The sequence below is a fragment of the Pelophylax lessonae genome (genome assembly GCF_965119305.1).
Source record: "Pelophylax lessonae genome assembly, chromosome: 9".
NCBI lineage: Eukaryota > Metazoa > Chordata > Amphibia > Anura > Ranidae > Pelophylax > Pelophylax lessonae.
In genome coordinates this window covers 272,867,725-272,884,384 of record NC_138776.1, presented here as the reverse complement: position 1 = coordinate 272,884,384, position 16,660 = coordinate 272,867,725, and the positions used below count along the sequence as shown (strand labels likewise).

Here is a 16,660-nt window from a genome sequence, read left to right as displayed (position 1 = left end):
TATGTCTCAGAGAATTATTTTTCTTGTTCCAAAGATGTCTCGGTTTTGCACATTATCTACTTAAAGAGGTTGTAAACCCGATTTATTTTTTTTCACCCTGAAAGAGAAACACATAATGAGCTAGTATGCAACGGTCACGGCACGGGGCTCTGAAGGAACGGCACCAGCGGCCGTTCCTTCAGAGGGCATGCGCCAGTGACGTCACTGGCTGCATGTAAGGTAAATATCTCCTAAACGGTACAAGTTTAGGAGATATTTACAGTACCTATAGGTAAGCCTTATCATAGGCTTACCTATAGGTACAACTTGCAGAGGAGGGTTTACTTCCTCTTTAAGGTTGTGTAGAGATAGAGCTTTAATTTCTTAGAAAATTTGAATAAATATATTTTTGATCTCCTTGAAATGTATTGATAATAAATAGTAAAAAAATAAAAAAAATGTATTTTCTTGTAATTTCTCCCAATGCAATGTTTACACCCAATACACCCCACGCAGGAGCTGCAGATGAAAGGGATCCCCACCCTTGTACAGCCAGGCACATCAAATCTTCACAGGCACACAGAGTCAGAGAACAGTCAATGGCTTTGTTTTTGCTATTTATTGAGGGTTAACAACTTGGATAGGGATGGGAGGTTATGGGAAGCCCAGTTGACTTGAGCAATCTTCAGGGACAACTTCCTATGTACATCTATATACAGTCTCCACTTCACTTTCCTCCTGCACACTCTTGCTGCTCCGGCTGAATCACTCTGGAGGGATCTGACAGGCTCCTCAGATCAGCAACAGCCCATTACAGGCAGGAACTCAGAGCCCCTAAGTGTAGCGCAGATGTAATGAAACAGCATGGTAACTTCTCCTTTGTGGCCACTGATCCCAGCACCACGTCTTCAGGCAATGCCAGCCCATCTGACTGCACCTGCCTATTTCTCCAGCTCTCCTGGCTGCCTCTCTACACCAGTCCACCCGAATAAGTTTTTACCAGCCCACCTGACTGACTCTTCACCAGTCCACCTAACTCTTCACCAGCCCACCTGACTGACTCTTGACTAGTCCACCTAACTAACTCTTCAACAGCCCACCCGAATAACTCTTCGACAGTCCACCCCACTATCTCTTCACCAGCCTATCTGACTGACTCTTCACCAGCCTGCATGCCTAACTCTTCACCAGCCTACCCGGCTGACTCTTCCCCAGCCCACCCGACTGACTCTTCACCAGCCTGCATGACTAACTCTTCACCAGCCTGCATGACTAACTCTTCACCAGCCTACCCGGCTGACTCTTCACCAGCCCACCCGGCTGACTCTTCACCAGCCCACCCGGCTGACTCTTCGCCAGTTCACCCGACTGACTCTTCACCAGCCCATATGACTAACTCTTCACCAGTCTACCCGGCTGACTCTTCCCTAGCCCACCCGACTGACTCTTCACCAGCCAGCATGGCTAACTCTTCACCAGCCTACCTGGCTGACTCTTCACCAGTCCACCCAGCTAACTTTTCACTAGCCTACCGGGTTGACTCTTCACCAGTCCACCCAGCTGACTCTTCACCAGCCCGCATGACTAACTCTTCACTAGCCCACCCGGCTGACTCTTCACCAGTCTACCCGACTGATTCTTCACCAGCCTACCCGGCTGACTCTTCACCAGTCCACCCGACTAATTCTTCACCAGCCTACCAAGTTCACTCTTCTCCAGCCCACCCAGCTGACTGTTCACCAGTCCACCAAACTAACTCTTGACCAGCCCAACCGGACTGACTCTTCACTAGCCTGCCTGACTAACTTTTCACCAACCCACCCGGCTTACACTTCACCTGCCCACCTGGCTGACTCTATACCAGTCCACTTGACTAACTCTTCACCAGCCCATCCGATTGACTCTTTACCAGCCCACCCGACTGACTCTTTATCAGCCCACCGGGCTGACTCTTAACCAGCCCACCCAGGTGACTCTCAGGAAATCTCTCAGGGAAAGGACTGAAGACTTAAGCATCACCGCTGTCTTCAAGGGAGACTGGCTACATGTGGTAGTCTCTTCCCTTTGTTAGTCCTCAACAGTATTGATCTACTCACTCTGTCCTCTCTTGTTCCTGTGCCTCCAGAAAGATGTCCTCCCACGTGTTTTAGCTGCCTCTCTACACCAGGCCAACTGAATAAGTCTTCTCCAGCCCACCTGACAAACTCTTCACCAGCCCACCCAGCTTACTCTTCACCAGCCCACCCAACTCACTCTATACCAGTCCACTTGACTAACTCTTCACCAGCCCACCTGATTGACTCTTTACCAGCCCACCCGACTTACTCTTTACCAGTCCACCGGGCTGACTCTTCACCAGCTCATCCAAGTGACTCTCAGGAGATCTCTCAGGGAAAGGACTGAAGACTTAAACAGCAACCTCTGTCTTCAAGGGAGACTGGCTACATGTGGCAGTCTTCCCCCTTTGTTAGTCCTCAACAGTATTGATATACTCACTCCATCCTCTCTTGTTCCTGTGCCTCCAGAAAGACCTCCTCCCATATGTTTGGCAGAATCCTTCCAGCACCCAAGCCCCAGCTCAAGGCAGGACAACCCCCACCCAGACTGGGGGTACCCTTTAGAGTCACTGACAGCCTCCCTAACACTGTATCTCCATCTTCTGCTCCTGCTGACCCCAGATAGGAGGACTTTTATATCTTTATAAAGGGGAGTTTCCAGGAAGTAGAGTTGAGAGGGAGAACTGAGCTACGTGTCCTTTCTGCTGTTGTATTTTTACCCAGGCCAGAAGAGACTAATCTAAACTACTAGGGAGGGTCTAAAGAGTAGTAAAGTGGACTCTAAATTCCAGTGCCACACCACAGTTCCTGTCGGTGAGAAGTTCCATTTCAGGCTGATTGGACAACAGTCAGAGGATCCCCCTTGTGGCCGCTGATCTTGCATTTAGGTCCCTGGCACAAGGACATATGCCACATCACCCCAGGGGCTCCTGAAACTGGATTTTGCTGCAACATTCATCTGGAGGAATCCCTGTTAATAACTATATATATCTGGGTATATGTGCAGAATTACACCAGGACTCCCATTGGGCCCTTTGCTGATAGGACCTGTTTGTAAATTGGATGCATGTACTGTTATTAATCTCATCTTATATAAAGCTTGTATTATTACCATACTGGTGTACATCTAAATACTTATGGTATACATGGTTATACGCTGGTTGCAGTAGTTCCTCTGATCTCAACTACTTTGATTAGATTACGAGTAATGTCCTAGGTAGGGAATCCTCTATCAAATCCACTCTTCCACTGAGCGAATGTTCTGGTTCTTTTATTTACCTCCAGATTTTGGGCAATATCCTGTTTGGGGAGGGCCATTTGCCTTAGCCCCCTACCCCAAAGGGCCCTACACCTACTACCTGGGGAGGGCATAGCTTCAGTGAGGTCCAGTTCATGCTTCTCAGGCTTCTCTGCTGGGGAAGGAAGTTGAAGAAGAGTCCTGCTTAGTCCATTAAAGGTCCAGGCTTAAAGGTCAAAGCCACAAATTCCTGATCTGAGAGGAGCTGAAGAAGCCGTTACATATCTGGCTGCCTGGCCTGCCAAATCTGCATCAGCCCATGGATGAGGTTAAAGATACTAGAAGATACAACTGTGCAAGGGAAATGCTTTACCCCCAATCCTATCTTCCTAGGACAACTAAGATGGATGGAGTGAAAGTCTACAGTATGTCTGTTGCTGTTGGCAAGCCAGGAAGTCTCAAGGTGCAGTTACAGGGCAAACGACCAGTAGGAAAGCCAGGAAGGCCTGAACGGTATCATCCCTCCCTGAAGATAATTCAGTGTACAGAATGTATCATCCTTATCTAGAGATAACTCCTATGGTGTATGGAATGTATCATCCTTATCTAGAGATAACTCCTATGGTGTATGGAATGTATCATCCTTATCTAGAGATAACTCCTATGGTGTATGGAATGTATCCTCCTTATCTAAAGATGACTCCTACAGTGTATGGAACATATCCTTATCTAGAGATGAGTCCTACAGTGTATGGAATGTATCATCCTTTACTAGAGATAACTCCTATGGTGTATGGAATGTATCATCCTTATCTAGAGATGAGTCCTGCGGTGTATGGAATGTATCCTCCTTATCTAGAGATGAGTCCTACGATGTATGGAATGTATCATCCTTATCTAGAGATGACTCCTACGGTGTATGGAATGTATCCTCCTTATCTAGAGATGACTCCAACAGTGTATGGAATGTATCATCCTTATCTAAAGATGACTCCTACAGTGTATGGAACATATCATCCTTATCTAGAGATGAGTCCTACAGTGTATGGAATGTATCATCCCTTACTAGAGATGACTCCTACGATGTATGCAATGTATCATCCTTATCTAGAGATAACTCCTATGGTGTATGGAATGTATCATCCTTATCTAGAGATAACTCCTATGGTGTATGGAATGTATCATCCTTATCTAGAGATAACTCCTATGGTGTATGGAATGTATCCTCCTTATCTAAAGATGACTCCTACAGTGTATGGAACATATCCTTATCTAGAGATGAGTCCTACAGTGTATGGAATGTATCATCCTTTACTAGAGATAACTCCTATTGTGTATGGAATGTATCATCCTTATCTAGAGATGAGTCCTGCGGTGTATGGAATATATCATCCTTATCTAGAGATGAGTCCTACGATGTATGGAATGTATCATCCTTATCTAGAGATGACTCCTACGGTGTATGGAATGTATCCTCCTTATCTAGAGATGACTCCAACAGTGTATGGAATGTATCATCCCTTACTAGAGATGACTCCTACGATGTATGCAATGTATCATCCTTATCTAGAGATAACTCCTATGGTGTATGGAATGTATCATCCCTTACTAGAGATGACTCCTACGATGTATGCAATGTATCATCCTTATCTAGAGATAACTCCTATGGTGTATGGAATGTATCATCCCTTACTAGAGATGACTCCTACGATGTATGGAATGTATCATCCTTATCTAGAGATGACTCCTACGGTGTATGGAATGTATCATCCTTATCTAGAGATGACTCCTACGGTGTATGGAACATAACATCCTTATCTAGAGATGACTCCTACGGTGTATGGAACATATCCTTATCTAGAGATGACTCCTACGGTGTATGGAACATATCATCCTTATCTAGAGATGACTCCTACGGTGTATGGAATGTATCATCCTCATCTAGAGATGAGTCCTACGGTGTATGGAATGTATCATCCTTATCTAGAGATGACTCCTACGGTGTATGGAATGTATCATCCTTATCTAGAGATAACTCCTACGGTGTATGGAATGTATCATCCTTATCTAGAGATGACTCCTACGGTGTATGGAATGTATCATCCTTATCTAGAGATAACTCCTACGGTGTATGGAATGTATCATTCTTATCTAGAGATGACTCCTACGGTGTATGGAATGTATCCTCCTTATCTAGAGATGACTCCTATGGTGTATGGAACATAACATCCTTATCTAGAGATGACTCCTACGGTGTATGGAATGTATCATCCTTATCTAGAGATGACTCCTACGGTGTATGGAACATATCCTTATCTAGAGAGGACTCCTACGGTGTATGGAACATATCCTTATCTAGAGAGGACTCCTACGGTGTAAGGAACATATCCTTATCTAGAGATGACTCCTACGGTGTATGGAACATATCCTTATCTAGAGATGACTCCTACGATGTATAGAATGTATCATCCTTATTTAGAGATAACTCCTATGATGTATGGAATGTATCATCCTTATCTAAAGATGACTCCAAAGGTGTATGGAATGTATCATCCCTTACTAGAGACGACTCCTACGATGTATGGAATGTATCATCCTTATCTAGAGATGAGTCCTACGGTGTATGGAATGTATCATCCTTATCTAGAGATGACTCCTACGGTGTATGGAACATATCCTTATCTAGAGATGACTCCTACAGTGTATGGAACATATCCTTATCTAGAGATGACTCCTACGGTGTATGGAACGTATCATCCTTATCTAGAGGTGACTCCTACGATGTATGGAACATATCATCCTTATCTAGAGATGACTCCTACGATGTATGGAATGTATCATCCTTATCTAGAGATGACTCCTACGGTGTATGGAACATATCATCCTTATCTAGAGATGACTCCTACGGTGTATGGAACGTATCATCCTTATCTAGAGATGAGTCCTACGGTGTATGGAACGTATCATCCTTATCTAGAGATGAGTCCTACGGTGTATGGAACGTATCATCCTTATCTAGAGATGAGTCCTACGGTGTATGGAACGTATCATCCTTATCTAGAGATGACTCCTACGGTGTATGGAATGTATCAGATAACTCTTACGGTGTATAGAATGTATCCTCCTTATCTAGAGAGGACTCCTACGGTGTATGGAACATATCCTTATCTAGAGATGACTCCTACGATGTATGGAACATATCCTTATCTAGAGATGACTCCTACGGTGTATGGAATGTATCATCCTTATCTAGAGATGACTTCTACGATGTATGGAACATATCCTTATCTAGAGATGACTCCTACGGTGTATGGAATGTATCATCCTTATCTAGAGATGACTCCTATGGTGTATGGAATGTTTCATCCTTTATCTAGAAAGGACTAATCACACCTCTAGCTCTTATCCTGCCCATTGGACAGGATAGGAAGATACCATTGAGAGGAGAGGACCCTGAGGCAGCGTTTAAATGGGAACGGAGAGTACGTTGGTGGGTCTAACCCCTGGGGTAACACACGTCATCAGGAATGTGTTTCAGGAAGTAGCAAATAAAAGTACACCAAGTACACCAAGTACACCAGCCTGAGAGCCATAAAAAAGTATCTTTATACATAAATAGTATTTTGTTTTTTTGTTCTCTCCCCATAAAGAGGCCCTGCATTGTTACAAATAAAATAAGCAGTGTAATAACTGGGCATAGAGGAGGCTATTTCGTCTTTAAATATTGTTTTTCTAGATTCCTAGTTCATTCAGGGTGGGTCCTCTTCCTTCTTCTTCTTTACGGAAAAAAGGAGCAATGAGAAGACATCAACATGGGTGGTAGGAAAAGATCCTAGGTAGGCAGGAACCTGGCCAGTAAATGGGAGATCTGGTTGTGTTTGTCCCCAGAGTCTGTTGGGGTGGATCCATTCATTTGTGTCACAACAATTATTGGCTGAAACATGCTTGGTGGATTCATTAGTGGAAACATGGTAGAGGGAGCTTACCCTGGTGACTTCCTAGGTGGAAATATGGTAGAGGGTGCACATGAGTGGCGCCCTAGGTGGAAACATGGTAGAGGGAGTTCACTTGGGTGGCTTCTTAGGCAGAAACATGGTAGAAGGTGCACACATCAGTGGAGTCCTAGGTGGAAACATGGTAGGGGAATTCACTCAGGTGGCTTCTTAGATGGAAACATGGTAGAGGGAGTTCACTGGGGTGGCTTCTTAGATGGAAACATGGTAGAGGGGGTTCACTTAGGTGGCTTCTTAGATGGAAACATGGTAGAGGGAGTTCACTGGGGTGGCTTCTTAGATGGAAACATGGTAAAGGGAGGTCACTCAGGTGGCTTCTTAGATGGAAACATGGTAGGGCGAGTTCACTGGGGTGGCTTCTTAGATGGAAACATGGTATAGGGAGGTCACTGGGGTGGCTTCTTAGATGGGAACATGGTAGAGGGAGTTCACTCGGGTGGCTTCTTAGATGAAAACAAGGTAGAGGGAGTTCACTCGGGTGGCTTCTTAGATGGAAACATGGTAGAGGGAGGTCACTGGGGTGGCTTCTTAGATGGAAACATGGTAGAGGGTGATTCACTCGGGTGGCTTCTTAGATGGAAACATGGTAGGGGGAGTTCACTGGGGTGGCTGCTTAGATGGAAACATGGTAGGGCGAGTTCATTCAGGTGGCTTCTTAGGTGAAACATGGTATAGGGAGGTCACTCGGGTGGCTTCTTAGATGGGAACATGGTAGAGGGAGTTCACTGGGGTGGCTTCTTAGATGGAAATATGGTAGGGTGAGTTCACTTAGGTGGCTTCTTAGGTGGAAACATGGTAGAGGGAGGTCACTCAGGTGGCTTCTTAGGTGGAAACATGGTAGAGGGAGGTCACTCAGGTGGCTTCTTAGGTGGAAACATGGTATAGGGAGGTCACTCGGTGGCTTCTTAGATGGAAACATGGTAGGGGGAGTTAACTGGGGTGGCTGCTTAGATGGAAACATGGTAGAGGGAGTTCACTCAGGTGGCTTCTTAGATGGAAACATGGTAGAGGGAGTTCCCTTGGGTGGCTTCTTAGGTTAAAACATGGTAGAGGGCACTCACTTAGGTGGCTTCTTAGCTGGAAACATGGTAAAGGGAGCACACTCAGGTGGCTTCTTAGATGGAAACATGGTAAAGGGAGCACACTCAGGTGGCTTCTTAGATGGAACCATGGTAAAGGGAGCACACTCAGGTGGCTTCTTAGATGGAAACATGGTAAAAGGAGCACACGCAGGTGGCTTCTTAGGTGGAAACATGGTAGAGGGTGCTCACTCACATGGGAACATGAAAAAGTATGCTCACATACGTGGCTTCTCAGGTTCACAAGGTCTCCTTTCGGTATGAAACAATTGTCTCATTTGTCAAGAAGCGTTTCTAGCACTCTGGTCAGGAAAGAGAATGCTTGCCTGCGTGCCTTTTCCGGTGTGCATGGAGGTTTTTTCTACTCTTGTAACACTTCCCGCACTCTGGACATGAAAATGGACGCTCCCTAGTGTGACTGCTCCAGTGTATAACAAGTTCATTTTTTCGTATGAAACATTTCCCGCATTCTGAACAAGGAAACGGTCGTTCCCCTGTGTGGGTTCTGAGGTGTTCAAGAAGATGCGTATTCTGTAGGTAGCTTTTTCCGCACTCTGAACAGATGTAAGGCCGCTCACCCGTGTGAATTCTCTGGTGTCTATGAAGTTTTCCCTTCTGCGTGAAACTTTTCCCGCACTCTGAACACGAAAAAGGCCGCTCCCCCGTGTGGATTCTCTGGTGTATGCGAAGTTTTCCTTTCTCAGTGAAACCTTTCCCGCACTCTGAACATGAAAAAGGATATTGACCTGTGTGACTGCTCAGGTGTATTGCAAGTTCATTTTTCTGACTGAAAGATTTCCCGCACTCTGGACAGGGGAACGGCTTTTCGCCGGTGTGCGTTCTCATGTGGCTATTTAATCGCTTTTTTAGTGAGAAACATTTTTCGCACTCTGGGCATGAGAACGGCTTCTCGCCGGTGTGACTTCTCTGGTGAATGATAAGATCTGACTTTATAATGAATGATTTCAGGCATTGGGAACATGAGAACGGCTTCTCACCGGTGTGAATTCTCTGGTGTACAGTAAGATTGCCTCTCTGGATGAAGCGTTTGCCGCAGTCTGAACAGGAATACGGCTTCTCTCCTGTGTGGGTTCTCAGGTGTTTGGTGAGTGCCCCTTTCTGTATGAAACCTTTCCCGCACTCTTTACATGTGTGCAGCCTTTCCCATGTGTGGGTTTTCAGGTGTGACATAAGCCTTTCTTTCTGCAGAAAGCATTTCCCGCACTCTTCACATGGAAAGGTCTCAGCCGTGTGAGCTCTCACGTGTCTTTGCAGATGCTCTTTCTGCGCAAACCTTTGACCGCACTCCGAGCAGAAATAACGTCTTTCTTCTGGAGAATGTGCTGTGACTCCTTTATCTTCTTCTTCATGATCTGTAGATAAAATATGGAGTCCTTCTGAGGATCTCCCAACGTCACATCCATCTGTTAGAAAGAGAAGTGTTATCACCATCAAAAGAATTTTCATTGTTCAAGTTGTATGTTAGTCTAGTAGTGAATGGAGTAAAATAAATCTGAGGAATGGAGAAGGACCTTTCATATGGTATACAGTATCTCCTCCTCATTTGTTGGGAACATGACGTTATATTGAGGAATGGAGATGGACCTTTCATATGGTGTACAGTATCTCCTCCTCATTTGTAGGGAACATGACGTTATATTGAGGAATGGAGATGGACCTTTCATATGGTGTACAGTATCTCCTCCTCATTTGTTGGGAACATGACGTTATATTGAGGAATGGAGATGGACCTTTCATATGGTGTACAGTATCTCCTCCTCATTTGTAGGGAACATGACGTTATATTGAGGAATGGAGATGGACCTTTCATATGGTGTACAGTATCTCCTCCTCATTTGTTGGGAACATGACGTTATATTGAGGAATGGAGATGGACCTTTCATATGGTGTACAGTATCTCCTCCTCATTTGTTGGGAACATGACGTTATATTGAGGAATGGAGAAGGACCTTTCATATGGTGTACAGTATCTCCTCCTCATTTGTTGGGGACATGACGTTATATTGGAGGAATGGAGATGGACCTTTCATATGGTGTATACAGTACGTCCTCCTAATTTGTTGGGAACATGACGTTATATTGAGGAATGGAGATGGACCTTTCATATGGTGTACAGTATCTCCTCCTCATTTGTTGGGAACATGACGTTATATTGAGGAATGGAGATGGACCTTTCATATGGTGTACAGTATCTCCTCCTCATTTGTTGGGGACATGACGTTATATTGAGGAATGGAGATGGACCTTTCATATGGTGTATACAGTACGTCCTCCTAATTTGTTGGGAACATGACGTTATATTGAGGAATGGAGATGGACCTTTCATATGGTGTACAGTATCTCCTCCTCATTTGTTGGGAACATGACGTTATATTGAGGAATGGAGATGGACCTTTCATATGGTGTACAGTATCTCCTCCTCAACACTTCCAATCCAAAGGGCCAGATTGACACACTACAACTACTAAAAATACAATTAGAAATTATTCAGCCTAATAGAGGACACATCGTCCTGAAATAACAAAGATAGACAAAGTATGAAAGTGAAATATATTTACTTTCTTACCCGGTGATGTGAGGGGCGGCTGATTCTCCAACATGGCATCCTTGTAGAGATCCTTGTGTCCTTCTGAAAACTGCATCACTCCATATTCCTCATCCTCCTCTTCATACTCTTCTTTAACAATAATAGTATTATACTCGAGGTTCCCACTCTAAACATACAATAAGACATTCAATGTAACAAACAAGCTTGTGTATAACTCATAACTATCAGTGATTGTTCCTCTTCTACCTGATGATGGTGGGGGATGGTGTGACCTTCCTGTGTGGAATCCCGGGAATACAGAGGACGGGGACATCTCTCTGGTGGGTCCCTGGTATTAGGTGGCTCCATCATATTCTTGTGTCCTTTGGAAAACTCCATCACCCCATACACCTCATCCTCCTCTTTATATTCTTCTTTAACATCAATATTATCATCCCCGATATTTACACTCTGAATATATAAAACAAATAACATTGAGTTTAACAATGCAGATAATGTACAGATCCTAATGATACTATCAGTGATTGTTCCTCATCTACCTGATGATGGTGAGGGATGGTGTGACCTTCCTGTGTGGAATCCCGGGAATACAGAGGACGGGGACATCTCTCTGGTGGGTTCCCATTACTGGATCCATCTGTAGGAAACACACACACTGACTGAATACATTGTTTCTATGTGTTTATCAGATGATGGGGGATCTAGGTGGATCCTCCGTACTGCTCTCTCCTTTACAATAAAGTCTCCTCTTACCCGGTGATGTGAGGGGCGGCTGATTCTCCATCATGACGTCCTTGTAGAGATCCTTGTGTCCTTCTAAATACTCCCACTCCTCCATGGAGAAATAGACAGTGACATCCTGACACCTTATAGGAACCTGACACACACAATGATACAGTCACCATCCAGACACATCCCTTGTCTGTTACTGGATAATGTCCCAGAATTCCCAGCACCGCTCACCTCTCCTGTCAGCAGCTCCATCATCTTCTTGGTGACTTCTAGAATCTTCTGCATGTTGGGTCTCTCAGGTTTTAGGGAGTCACATGGAGGCACTGTGATGGTCATATGATCACCTGACTTCAGAAGAGGAAATCTCTGTATTGGAGAACCAATAGAAATATCATGTTAGAATCCCAGAATCCTCCTCACCTCTTCAGTCAGGTCTGTGTATTATTAATAGAGATAAGAGTGATGTCATGTGACCTCCCAGAATCCTCCTCACCTCTCCGGTCAGGTCTGTGTTTTATTAATAGAGATAAGAGTGATGTCATGTGACCTCCCAGAATCCTCCTCACCTCTCCGGTCAGGTCTGTGTATTATTAATAGAGATAAGAGTGATGTCATGTGACCTCCCAGAATCCTCCTCACCTCTCCGGTCAGGTCTGTGTTTTATTAATAGAGATAAGAGTGATGTCATGTGACCTCCCAGAATCCCCCTCAGCTCTCCGGTCAGGTCTGTGTTTTATTAATATAGATAAGAGTGATGTCATGTGACCTCCCAGAATCCTCCTCACCTCTCCGGTCAGGTCTGTGTTTTATTAATAGAGATAAGAGTGATGTCATGTGACCTCCCAGAATCCTCCTCACCTCTCCAGTCAGCAGGTAAATGATCTCCATGGTGAGGTTTAGTATCTTCTCCATGCTGTGACTCTGGTCCTCCTCCATAATCAGTGAAGTGGTCATGTGATCTGTACACTCCTCTTCGTAGATGGGTCATAAACTGAAAATTTTATATGACTTTAGAATCTAAGAATCGGTACGATTCAGAATGCACAGAAACCCCCTGGAGTGCTGAGTGGGGTCCGTATTCTGACTAAAACACAGTAAAACAATGGTTGTGTTATCCCTATGAAGTCCTCAAACCTGGAACTTTTCTACTCCCTTGTTACATTGTCTCCATCAGGAGAAAGAATTATTACTAACAGCCGAATTCCAAATGATAAAAATTAAACATTTATTGGAACACATTGAAAATCATTTTAATACTAATACCAGGGGACTACAAGGAACCCTTTGTATTCCTATCTTGCGTTGATAAGAAATATTACGAGCTCCATTATGGAAAGACGGAGTGTGAGGAAGTGGTGAGAAATCCAGACTGATATCTCAGATAGTAAATTAGTGACGGTTGAGGACTATGAAGGGTGTGAAGTGAAGAGTATAGAGATGAGATAGGTGTCCTCAGCTTAGGGATGGTATTGGAAGCCATGGCCAATTGACTGACCCCTGGAGGAGGTGTAGAGGACAAAGCCTTGGGGAACTCCTATGGATTCCTGACCACCTCCAACCTTAACTAATCTCAACCCAAACTAGTCTCAGCTACCCCATCCTACCCAAAACAGCATCCCCAGAGATATACAAGCTCAAAGACTGACCGGATGTCCGGGAACCCAGAAGTACAGCTTTAACAGTATGTTTGACAGATATTTGATGTGTCCTACGTGATGCGGTGATATACGACCTGTGTTATGTGTTCTGCCATACGTAGTGATGTCGCACGGTGACTTCTTCCATGTTCCGACAAACTCGCCGTAGGCCAGATTCTGTCTTCTTTATATCGTTTCCACGTTCCTGATGCTCAGTAAATTGGCACTCGGTGGCGGTAGATTCATATAACAATGATAAACCCAGACGTAGTACATAGGGTATGTCTTGATGGGCTCCAAAATAAGATCTGATTTATTATGTAATAAATATCAATACGTGTGTGTATGGAGGTAGATATCGGATTTGTATATTAGTTTCTATGATTGTATTGTGATGTATTATATTCTCATATTACTACTTCTATAATATTCTATTACCTCCTTGTCTGTTCCAGCAACGTCTCTCCTCTCTACTTCCTCCCGGCTCAACTCTCACCCGGAAATTCTTATTTATACCTGACATCACTTCCTGTCTGTAGGCATCATAGAGACTTCCTGTGTGCTTCTCTAAATATAAATGAGATCGCCACCTTGTGGAGATGATAGGGAGTGCAGTCCTTGACGGCCTTGTTCTATACCTTACCAATCCAGATCACATTTCAGTTAACCCCTTGAGTGTCTGGATCTTTTTCTCCCCTGTATTCCCCTTCAGTCTCAGAGCATTTTTCTTCTTCTATTTTTAAAAATCTTTATTTTTTATTGAGAATTTAGGAGAAATAGGGTTACTACATACTCCAACTGACACAGCCCACGCAGGGGAGGTCACCTGTGATAAATTACAATCTACAACAAAAGGGAAAACAATGAAAAACACAACATAGTGGTCCATATTATAAATGTTGAAGACATCGGAGCATCTCCCCAGTTTTGTGTTCTCTGGGAGGGTGAATCGAAGACAGGGAATCTGGTTTAGGCCTCGTTATGGATCTGTGAGTATTAAAACTGAATTTAAGGAATTCAGCGTCTTTGCAAAAAGTGCAGGCACACCCAGTAGGTGCATGTCACCTCCAGGACTTAACTCTATTACCTATATTAGACAAGTTTATTGTACCCACGGAGCCTACACTCCGGCTGTGAGAGGAGAGAAGCACACAGAGCAGCTTGGTTTTCATTCCGCTGCCCATTCACAGCAGCCTTTGAATTTTGTGAATGAGTTCACATAATACAAAGGCTTCTGTGAATGGGCATAAGAAGGGGAGGGGCGGGCATGGCAAATTCAGTAACTCTGCTCTTGAAGGAATTGAGACCATCGTGAGCATCTTGGGAGCTCCAGAAGTTATTTTCCTGGAGAACAATAAACCTCTCAGATTTGAATAATAGAGAGAGGTTTATGAGGCGACGAGCACCTTGTTAGTCTTAACACATGGCATAACGGAAGTTTTTACAAAGTAGATGAATTCCTGGAATTCAACTTAAAGGGTCTGGATCCATAGTCGTTGATGGCTACTCAAGCCACTTCATTTAGACATTGTCTCCTAAGAAGGAGCACATATAGCAGCGGATAGATTAGGGCAGATGTGCCCTTGTGCTCTTGCTGGGCTTCCTCCAGGCACACCTGCCCTTAATGGAGATTCAGAAAAAAAAAAAAAACAAGACCTGGGTGGGTTCTGAGCAGTGGAGAGGGTCTTGTCCTGGTATATACAGTTTGGTAATCATATCAGGGAAGGGCCTCAGGAGTCCCAGGATCGGAGGTGCAGAGGGAATGCAGTTGAAGATCTGTCAGTGCCCAGTAGGCTACTTAGGAAGGTCTCAGTGAATTCAGCAGGTCCGTTTTTCGGTATGGTCAGCACTCAAAGATTATTGCAGCGGAGCCTATGTTCAGCGTCAACCCATTTATCTTGCGGAGCTTTTACTTGAGGTTCAGTAGAACCATTTCTAACTATACCTTCCACCTGAGAGATGCGGCTTTCCGCCTAAGTGAAACGCATCCTGATTTTCTCCAGGTCCTTTCTAATAAAGCGGATATCAGAGGAGAGAGAGTTTACCTTCTCCATTAGTGTTTCTTTGTAGGTAGTGATGGATGTTAGAACATCAGCACCAGATGGTCCGCCTTCCCCTGTAGCCGTCTACAGAGACATTCTCCAGCATTCAGTTAGTTTTTCCAAGAAGGCCACCACTGGGTAAGCGTGGAAAGAAGCCACCAGAGTTTGGGTGGGTTTCAGCTTGCTAGGAGACATGATAAAGGAGCAGAGGAGATGCTCAGGTTACTGGAGCAGGATCCCCAATGTAGTGTTCTGGTGCATCCCCGATGTAGTGTCCTGGTGTATCCCCAATGTAGTGTCCTGGTGCATCCCCAACGTAGTGTCCTGGTGCATCCCCGATGTAGTGTCTTGGTGCATCCCCAATGTAGTGTCCTGGTGCATCCCCAATGTAGTGTCCTGGTGCATCCCCGATGTAGTGTCCTGGTGCATCCCCAATGTAGTGTCCTGGTGCATCCCCAATGTAGGGTCATGGTGTATCCCCAATGTAGTGTCCTGGTGGATCCTCAATGTAGTGTCCTGGTGTATCCCCAATGTAGGGTCCTGGTGCATCCCCAATGTAGTGTCCTGGTGGATCCCCAATGTAGTGTCCTGGTGCATCCCTAAATTGAAGTGTCCTGGTGTATCCCCAATGAAGTGTCCTGGTGCATCCCCAATGTAGTGTCCTGGTGCATCCCCAATGTAGTGTCCAAGGATCACTCGGCATCACATCCTGGCATCGTCATCTGTCTGTATGGCTTCTTAGGTGTTCTATAAGATTTTAATTTTCTAGGTAACTTTTCCCGCACTCTGAACAGTTTAAGGTCGCCCCCCCGTGTGGGTTCTCTGGTGTCTAGTGAATTTTTCTTTATGAGAGAAACCTTTCCCACACACTGAACATGAAAAACGATAATCCCCCGTGTGAACGCTCAGGTGCATAACAAGTTCATTTCTCCGGCTAAAAGATTTCCCGCACTCCGGACAGGAGAACATCTTCTCCCCAGTGTGGACTTTCATGTGACTAGTTAAGTTCCCTTGTCGTGTGAAACCTTTCCCGCACTCTGGGCATGAAAACGGCATCTCACCGGTGTGAATTCTCTGGTGTATGACAAGTTCTGACTTTACTGTGAATCCTTTCTGGCATTGGGAGCAGGAGAAGGGCTTCTCCCCGGTGTGGCTTCTCTGGTGGATAACCAGACGGGATTTACTGACACACAATAACCCGCACTCCGAGCATGAAAAGATCTCCTTACCGGCGTGAGCTCTCTGGTGTATGGCAAGTTCAGTTTGAGTATTAAAAAAGATCCCGCACTCCGAACAGGACAAGGAACTCTTGACT

The 16,660-nt window shown here is 44.8% G+C and overlaps 3 protein-coding genes across 3 annotated transcripts in view; 1 reads left to right on the top strand and 2 right to left on the bottom strand.

The window, feature by feature from the left end:
- Nucleotides 1–7,214: 7,214 nt before the first annotated feature.
- Nucleotides 7,215–8,663, top strand: LOC309564471 (uncharacterized protein; the record flags this gene model as incomplete). Its single annotated transcript, XM_082269101.1, has 6 exons — nucleotides 7,215–7,399; nucleotides 7,441–7,661; nucleotides 7,746–7,797; nucleotides 7,966–8,154; nucleotides 8,238–8,577; nucleotides 8,655–8,663. The coding sequence occupies 6 exons, from the start codon at nucleotides 7,215–7,217 to the stop codon at nucleotides 8,661–8,663; spliced, it is 996 nt and encodes a 331-aa protein (XP_082125227.1).
- The window catches only part of LOC309562707 (uncharacterized protein), a 66,844-nt gene continuing 57,418 nt past the window's right edge, over nucleotides 7,235–16,660 (bottom strand). The window contains exons 4-5 of the mRNA XM_082266992.1: nucleotides 8,558–9,789; nucleotides 7,235–7,271 (exon numbers count right to left, since the gene is read on the bottom strand). Coding sequence (XP_082123118.1) covers nucleotides 8,672–9,789 — 1,118 coding nt within the window. The 3' untranslated portion in view covers nucleotides 7,235–7,271; nucleotides 8,558–8,671. The remainder of the gene's footprint in view (nucleotides 7,272–8,557; nucleotides 9,790–16,660) is intronic.
- Nucleotides 16,085–16,660, bottom strand: part of LOC309562616 (uncharacterized protein) — a 679,009-nt gene continuing 678,433 nt past the window's right edge. Inside the window, 1 exon segment of the mRNA XM_082266869.1 lies at nucleotides 16,085–16,528. Coding sequence (XP_082122995.1) covers nucleotides 16,141–16,528 — 388 coding nt within the window. The 3' untranslated portion in view covers nucleotides 16,085–16,140.